The sequence below is a fragment of the Gracilinanus agilis genome, chromosome 3 (genome assembly GCF_016433145.1).
Source record: "Gracilinanus agilis isolate LMUSP501 chromosome 3, AgileGrace, whole genome shotgun sequence".
In the NCBI taxonomy this organism is placed as follows: domain Eukaryota; kingdom Metazoa; phylum Chordata; class Mammalia; order Didelphimorphia; family Didelphidae; genus Gracilinanus; species Gracilinanus agilis.
In genome coordinates, this window is record NC_058132.1 from 166,003,150 (window position 1) to 166,012,667 (window position 9,518).

The window sequence follows — 9,518 nt, forward strand, 5'->3', positions numbered from 1 at the left end:
GGACATCACCTTCAGTTGCCAGTTATTTGCCACCACAAAAAGAAGTCTACAAGGTACAGGTAGGTTCTTTTCCTCTATCTTTAATCTGTTTGGGATAGACCTACTAGTAGTTTTTTCTGGGTCAAAGGGTGTGAAATTTTATGGGAGATAATGGTTTTAAATGGCAAAAAGAAGACCTTATAATTGAACCCATCAATAAGAGATAGCCACTAGAGTTTATTTAGTCATGGGATGACATCATCAGCCATACACTTCAGAAAAAAAAACCACCCTGGAAGATGAATGGAGAGTGGATTGAAGTGGGAGAAAATGATTAGAAAGCTACTTCAGAAATCTGGGTGATAAATGATGAGGGCCCTAACTATGGTTGTAGCTGTGTAAGTAGAAAGAAGGGTTTATGCACTAAAATTTTGTGAAGTTAGAAACAAGACTTGACAAAGGACTGGATCTATCTAATGAGTGGGAATAAGAAGCTGATGATCATGGGTCACTGGGAGAATGATGGCACCTGTGATAATAGGTAAGTTTGAAAGAGGTGGGGAAATGAGTTCTTTTTTCAATGTGTCATATTTGAGGTGAATCTGGTGCATCTAGTTTGATATGTTCAAAAAACAGGTTATAAATAAGAAAGGAATAAGTATACATAGACCTTAGGTATCATCTTCAGAATGATGATATTTGAACCTATGATAGTGAGTTCATCAAATGAGACTATATAGAGCAAAAATTGATGTCCTTTGAAGTTTAAATGTATTCTCTTTTGAAGAAAAACAGTAAGAAAAGATAAGTGATTTAGCTACCTAATTATCCATATCACTATTTCATTCATATTAAATAGCAGTCCTATTCCTTTGATCCTTCTCTTAAATCCATCATAACTGGATTTTTGGTCATCTTTTAATTCAACAGATTCTTTATTCAGTACTATTGACAATATTTTCAAAGTCCTATTTGATTTTATTCAATCACAATTGCCAACTATTAGCTACATCTTCACTGTGTTTGCTTTTTAAAATATAAGAGGTTTTGATGTGGGTGTTTAAGGACCTCTCTTTTCTTCCCAATTATATGTTTTCTGTTCCTTCAGAATTTCAATCTACAGCTTCCCCTTCCACTTCTGACAATGACCTTATAGATTATTGCTTACTCATCTTTTCTCTGAACCTTATGAAACTTCTACTTCCATAAATAAGAATGCCCCTATGATTGTGTTTATCTTCTTTCTCCTCTGTTATAAAATTTACAAAGATGCCATGACTTGCCCCAAGGATATTTTCATGTGATTTTCTTCAAAATTTTTAAATGTGATTTGTTCATTTTGGCAAATAATGAAATTTAAAAAATTTGTACAATATCATTGCCTAACCATGCTTTTCCAATATATATGTTTACATTTTATGTTTTGCACCCAGGTATAGGATTTTTTGTTTATTTCTATTAAATTTTATCTACTTAGACTTGGAATATTTATGCAACCTTGACAAGACTTTTCCCATTATAACTCAGTTATCCAACACATTAACAATATCACACCTAGCAGCATATTATCTTTAAATTTAATAAGCATTCCATGTAGGTATGTGTTTTTGATTAAAATATTCAACAAGAAAGGACCAAGAACAGATCGCTGAATCCCTCCTCTAGAAAAATGCTTCCAAGGTAACATTATCTTATTAATAACTTTTTTATTCAGTATTTGAATTGAAATTGAATTGAAATTCAGTAATTGAACTGAATTTGTAGTGCTTCAATTTCTATGTCTCATCTTGCCCATAAAGATAGCAGCATATTTGTGAATTATTTACATATATGAATCTCAAGAAAAACAGTGAAAAAAGTCAAAAGGAAAGGAGTTTAGCAATGCCAAATATCAAATTATTCTATAGAATCATGTGGTACTAATTAAAAAAAACTGATTGATCAGGGGATTGTTATCAATTGGGGAATGACTGAATAAGTTATGGTATATGAATGTAACTGTTCTCTTTTTATATTGTAATGTTTCATATGTCTTCCCATGTTTATTTGAAACAATGCATTTCATCATTTCTTACACAATAATAATCCATTATATGCATATATCATACTGATCTTTACAGACATACTGTCTGTAGGAGGATTTCTTTGCCCAGAAACCCTAATTTTAGTGGTCTCCTTTCAAATTTCAGCACTTATTCTGGAATGGTCTTCCTCCTGAAAATTATACTTGCAGCTACTGTCATTATTATTATTTTCTAATTTCTCCATATCAGTACTAGCTTAAACCTACTTGCAAGTACTTATTTTGTTTTTATTACTAAGTCTAATCTCTCCTTTTTTAATGTTGACATTTTACCTACTCTTCGTGGTACTCTTTGTAAAATCCTCCCTTCTCCAGGAAGTTTTCCTTGGATTCAACCACAAACATAAAATATTCTTATACTTTTTAACACTAAAAATTAGACATAATTATATAACTTTTTGCTTTGTCCTAGTTATCTCTTGGCTATTTGTTAGGCTTCTATTTCTAAATAGATTTTATTCTTCTCTTGAATAAAGGTCAGATTACATATTTTTATTCAGTCTCTCCTAATCCTTTGTAGAGCACATAATTCAATATGAATAAATATTTCTTAATTCAATCTTTAATAATCATAAAGTCATGAATGGGGAATATAGGAGTAGATGTAACCACATATAAAGGTCATCTTAATTTAGAGTGAGTTCATAAACAAAAAGGGCATTTAGGTGGTGTAGTGGATAGAGTGCCAGACTTGGAATCAGGAAGACATCTTCCTGAGTTCAATTCTGGCCTCAGCCACTTACTAGTTGTATGACCCTGGAGAAGTAATTTAAAACTATTTACCTCAGTTTCTTCATCTGTAAAATGAGTTGGAGAAAAAAATAGGAAACCATCACAGTATTTTTGACAAGAAAACCCCAAATTGATTTAGTAACAATTTATACCTCTGGTTACAATCAGTTGGGATGGTAATATTTAAAGTGTTATAAGAATATACAGCAATTGTAAAATACTGTTAATTAGGTATTTCAATTTCACCTCTGCATTAGGTGCTCTCTGATCAAATAGCTGAGCTTTTGGCTTCTTTTTCTAAAGCAGATGCTTGCCTTGTAATCATCATTGCTGTCACCATTATAGCAACCATTTGGCTTTGACTGTCATAGTAAAATCTAATGAGCTATCCAGATTTCTGAATTCTCAAGAACCTCAGGGAAGGCCCATCTCCAAGCACTCGTTCTTGTCATATAGGGAAGAAACAAACACAAAAGTTCAAGTCACCATGGGCCCAGTGCACAAGCCAGCCTAACTGAGTCCACACTGGACATGGGGAATGGCAGCAGAATCACTATAATACTAGGGTAGAGAAGGACCATCCTTTGACAGCCATCACTTGAATCACATTTCTTTGAGAAAAGCAATCAAAAAGCCTCATACTGGAGTCTCATCTTTTTAAAGGTCATCAGTCCTTCAGTTTAGCCACCAGTCAGGGGCTTCTTTGTCAACTCTTAGTGTAAGACCATTTAAGTAACTAGAATTAAGTCTCTCTAGTCTTCAATGCAGAGGACTGGAAGCAAGCAAATATTACCTGCACATGCTCTGTATAACACACCAGAAAGAGTCAATCTGAATATGTATCATGCTCCTTACCTCTGCTACACAAGTAAAATTTCACAGCTTAATCTTAATATTTCCTTCTGCTTTTTTGCCTACAATCACATCAGCTACCTATCCATATGTTTAAAAAGGTGTCTTCTTTAGATATTGTAAAAATTGCCCTAAGATATTTTCAACCTACATTGGTTTATGTGATTTTAAAGAGAGAGGAGAAAACCAAATCACTAGCAACAAAAATGAAAATCAATTTAGAACTAAAGAAGATGTAATAAAAGCAATTATTAGAAAGCAGTGTTTAAGGGTATGTTCATGGGAACAGTGGCAAGGAAACACAATTGTCTGATCTGGTATTAGAAGTCAGCTAAATAAAATAGCAAGTTGTCGTCAATCAGCATGCACCCTTGGTGAGAGCTGGAGGTTCAATTGGGAAGAACCCTGTCAAGAGCTGTCACCATAACTCTTTGCAGATGATGTATTGATATTCTTAGAGAATCCTAGAGAATCAACTGAAAAAACTAGTTGAAATAATTAATAACTTTAGAAAACTTGCAGTATACAAAATAAATCCACATAAATTATCAGCATTTCTATATGTTACCAACAAAGTGCAGCAAGAGATAGAAAGAGAAATTCCATTTAGAGTAACTCTAGAAAATAGAAAATTCTTGGGAATCTACTTGCCAAGACAAATGCAGGAATTATGTAAACACAATCACAAAATACTTTTCACACAAATAAAGCAGATCTAAATATTTGAAAAATATTAATTGCTCACAAATATGTTCAGCTAATATAATAAAAATGCTAATTTAATGCAAATTACTATTCTTTTCACTGCCATACCAATACAATTACAAAAATTATTTTATACAAAGAGAAAAAATAATAAAATTCATCTGGAAGAACAAAAGTTCAAATATTATCAAGGAAATCAATGAAAAAATGTGAAAGGCAGTAGCTTAATAGTACCAGATCTATTAGAAAGCAGCATTCATTGAAACATTCTGGTACTGGCTAAGAAATAGAATCGTGGATCAATGGAATAATTTAGTGGTAAAAGACCTAACTATCTAGTGTTTGATAAAGTCAAAGATCCAAGATTTTAAGATAAAAACTCATTATTTGAAAAAAAACTGCTGGTAAAACTGGAAGACAGTATGGCAGAAACTAGATATAGAATAATATTTCACATAGTATACCAAGTTAAGATCATAATAAGTATATGACTTAGAGATAAAGGGTGATACAATAAGTAAATTAGAGGAACATAGAATAGTTCACCTGTGAGATCTGGGGAGAAGGGAAGAATTTATAACCAAATAAGAGATAGAGAACATTATATGATATGAAATGAATAATTCAGAATATGTTAAATTAAAAAGTTTTGCACAAACAAAATAAATGCAGCCAAGACCAAAAGGGAAACAACTGCCTTGGAAAAATTCATAGTGAATTTCTCTGACAAAGATCTCATTTTTAAATATATAGAGAACTAAGTCAAATTTATAGGAATACTAGCCATTCCCCAGTTGACAAATGGTCAAAGCAATTGAACAAATATTAAACGAATAAGCAGTTTTTGGATGAAGATAGCAAAGCCATTAAAAATTATATGAAAATATGTTCCAAATTACTCTTTTTTTTTAAACCCTTACCTTCCATCTTGGAGTCAATACTGTGTATTGGCTCCAAGCTAGAAAAGTGGTAAGGGTAGGCAATGGGGGTCAAGTGACTTGCCCAGGGTCACACAGCTGGAAAGTGTCTGAGGCCAGATTTGAACCTAGGACCTCCCGTCTCTAGGCCTGGCTCTCAATCCACTGAGCTACCCAGCTGTCCCCTCAAATTACTCTTAATTATAGAAACCCAAATTTAAAAATTTCTGAGATGCCATTTCAAACATTTCAGATTGGCTAATCAGAAAATAAAGGAAAGTCATAAATGTTGGAGGGAATGGTGACAACATTGGGACACTAATGCAATATTGGTGGAGTTGTGAACTGATCTAACCATTCCAGAGGGCAATTTGGAGCTCTGCTCAAAATGCTATTAAAAATGATCCTTTAATACAGTAATACCATTTACTAGGTCTATATCCCAAAGAGATAAAAATAAAGGGGAAAGGATCTACTTGTATGAAAATATCAAAGTATACTCTTTTTCACATGAGCTTATTTGGGGTTCCATTTTTGGGTTTTGATTTTATGTGATTATTCACTTACAAAAATGAACAATATGAAAATATTTTTGCATGATAATACATGTATAACCCAGATAAAATTGCTTACCATCTCTGAGAAGCGAAAGGTAGGGAGCCGGAGAGACTGTTTAGATCATATAACTTCAGAAAATGTGGGAAATTATTATTATAGGTAATTGATAAAATATATTTACAAAAATAAGTTTCATTTTTCAGAATGAATTTTGGAAAATAATAAAATTTTGGTTATTAAAAAAGAAAGAGCAGTTGCCCTATATAGTAATGGTGTCCTACAGATAGAAATGGGGACCACTAAACCATATATAAGGATGCCTTTGGGAAGCATATTGACTTTGAAAAATGTATGTTGAGATTATCTATGTTCTATTACATTTTTATTTTTTGAGACATATTTCTTGATTACATTTCTAAACCCTTTTTCCCATCTCAGAATCAATTTAGTGTATTGGTTCAAAAGTAAGAGAGTGGTAAGGACTAGGCAATGGGAGTTAAGTGACTTGTCCAAGGTTATGAATCTAGAGAGTTTCTGGAGCCAAATTTAAACTGAGGATCTCCCATCTCTGGGCCTTGTTCTCAATTCACAGAACAACCTAGGTGGCCCCTCCCAAATACATTTTAACCTGGTTCCTGTGCACTAGGTTGTTAACAGTTGCAGGTTTGACACTTCTGCTCTTTAACATAGCAAGAAGACAGTAGATGGAGGGCTTAAAGTTCTCTACAGTGTGCTATCTCCATTTAGTGTGGCACAGAGTCAGGAAACAAGAGATCCAGTTAGGAAGTTGAAGAGCAATTTCTTTCCTATAGAGATAAAAGTTGTTATTCCACTGGAAGCTCCTTATATCAATGACATAAAAAAGTAAAAAATAAATAATTTGAGGGCAAACTAAGAAAAAAATAAATGGTTTATTTATTGAAATTAACACTGACTTCAAATTTATAAAAGATCATAAATAAAATAGTAAACTAAATGCTTCCAATTTCCTAGTAAAAATTTCCCCCCAGAAAAGAAAATTAGAATTTTTAGAATTAAATTAGAATAATTTAATTCCAATAATAATTTAGAATAATTTCAAATGCTTCAAAAAATGCCATGTTTCTAGGACCTAGCTAGTTACAAACATAGTCTTCTGGTTTCTAAGTATCCGATCCGTTTTACTTTCAACTCTAGAACTTGAGTGTATGAGAAGAATACTATTCCGTAAGGAAACCTACTAAACAGCCAAGGGACTAATAAAGTTCCTTGTTGAAGGGTGAGCCATTGGGTGATGAGAAGAAGGATGCCTCAGGAACATGGTGAAAAATAACAGTGATTTATTCCCAGAAGGGCTTGGATCCCTAAAGAGATAAGACTTCAGGCAGACTCTCTGGGTTTCTAATAAAGTCCCTGGAAACTATCTGTTAATAATAAGAATCTCATATCCCGTCAACAAACAGTTACAGTGAGATTAAGAGATAATATTTTCTATCCTAATGTTAAAGAAAAATATCGAGTTAAAATAATAATAACAATTTCATCTCTCAGAACTATTAGAGCAGCTATGAAATCAAAGACCTTACTTGTATTACAATAGAACAAAAGGAAGCAGAAGGATCTGTGCTGGAGATTATCATTCCTGACTTCATTGCTAGGTTTTCCAAGGACTCTTTCAATGAAGACTCAGCAGTGGAGGGTAAGTACCTTTATTCAACAATGAACCTTTTTACCAAATTCATCACTAGGAGAGCCCAGTTCTTAGTGAGATCTCACTTCCTTATCTCTATTGACCCAGTGCTAATCATGAGGAGCATAGAACTAGAAATACATCGGTGGGGGTAGAGGGAGAATGAAATATTCAGAGATATTGGGATTCATAGAGGCTTTAATCTCTGAGTCCACTGAATAATTGTGTCAATGGAGAATACTATTTTGAATGACTTTGAACAGGAATTGACTATACCTAAGAATCTGTTTTCTCTGAAAAGTCACTGAAGCTATGGTTCCAAAGTGATGGAGATCAGACCTCTTTAGTATCTAATAGATATTGATGCTATGTTAAGAGTAGAGATTCACAAATGTAATCAAATTTAATTAACTAATGTAATAACTAAGTGATGTAAATCTAAATTAACAGGAGTTAGTTAAATTAGGGTCCCCATGTACTAGAAATCATCTCTTTCTTTCTCCCTGAACTCTCATTCTCCAACTATCAGCAGATTCATCTCTCTCTACCAACAATACATTCGTGCCTTTGGTAGAATAAGGCAAATTTTAATATGACTCCTTTCCAACACTTTTGTTCACATATCTCTTCATTGAAATACTAACACACAGTAATAATGATACCTACACTCTAACACAGTGAAACAATGACCAGAGACAGTGGCTATAGACTCCTCAGGTCCAAAACAGAAATAGATTCTAGGATTTAGAGTTGTATATTCTGTGTAGATGTGTTTGTGTGTTGGAAGAATCCCCTATAATGTGCTTTTTCTTTTTTATTCCCACAGATCCACCATCCAGAAAATGGAAATCACACTTCAGTGACTGTGTTTATCATTGCAGGTTTATCAGACCAACCAGAGCTACAGATTCCGCTTTTTCTACTCTTCCTTGGGATTTATGTGGTCACTGTGGTAGGAAACCTAGGGATGATCATCTTGATTAGCCTCAGTTCCAACTTACACACCCCCATGTACTATTTTCTCAGTTGTCTGTCCTTCATTGACTTCTGTCAGTCCACTGTCATCACCCCCAAAATGTTTGTGAACTTTGTGTCAGAGAAGAACATCATCTCCTACTCTGAGTGCATGGCTCAGCTCTATTTTTTCCTCATTTTTATAATTTCTGAGTGCCATATGTTGGCAGTGATGGCATATGACCGCTACGTTGCCATCTGTAGTCCTCTTCTCTATAATGTCATCATGTCCTATCACATGTGCTCCCGGTTACTAGGGGGAGTAGTTGCTATGGGTGTGGTTGGTGCCACAGTACACACAGGTTGCATTCTTAGAGTTTACTTCTGCAAGGACAATATTGTGAATAATTTCTTTTGTGATCTTCTTCCCCTCTTCAAGCTCTCTTGCTCTGACACCTATATCAATGAAATAGTGCTTTTTGTATTCTGTTCATTTAACCTTTTTGTCCCAACTGTAACTATTGTTAGTTCTTATGTTTTCATTCTCATCAGCATACTCCGTATGCAGTCCACTGCTGGCAGATCTAAAGCCTTCAGTACTTGCAGTTCCCATATCATGGCTGTTTCTCTATTCTTTGGCTCAACTGCATACATGTATCTGCAGCCTTCTACCAACTCCAAGGACCAGAAGAAAGTGTCCTCTGTGTTTTATACCATAGTTATCCCTATGCTGAACCCCCTGATCTACAGCCTCAGGAATAAAGATGTCAAGATTGCACTGAAGAAAATCCTAGAGAAAAGAATGTTCTCATGAAGAATGAAATGACCAAGGTGTTGGGATCAAAGGCTTTGCTGGTGCTATTTTCCTTTTAAAGTGATTAGTCATATTTTCTTCTTAGAAGAGAGGATCCATTCATCTCCTTAGAACCCCTCTCCCACAATCTCCCCATTTTCTTGTTTATCTTCTTATTCAAGTAAATATTTTTGGATGAATCACAATTAGAGTCTAAACCGCTCAGGGATTAAAGAGATGAACTACTGCCACTTTAGAATCAAAGAGTAGGGTAGC

General features: G+C 34.1%; 1 protein-coding gene across 1 annotated transcript; it reads left to right on the forward strand.

The window, feature by feature from the left end:
• Positions 1–686: 686 nt before the first annotated feature.
• LOC123238950 (olfactory receptor 150-like) lies at positions 687–9,263 on the forward strand. Its single transcript, XM_044666204.1, has 2 exons — positions 687–696; positions 8,335–9,263. Exons 1-2 carry the CDS (start codon positions 687–689, stop codon positions 9,261–9,263), a joined length of 939 nt encoding a protein of 312 aa, XP_044522139.1.
• Positions 9,264–9,518: the final 255 nt, after the last annotated feature.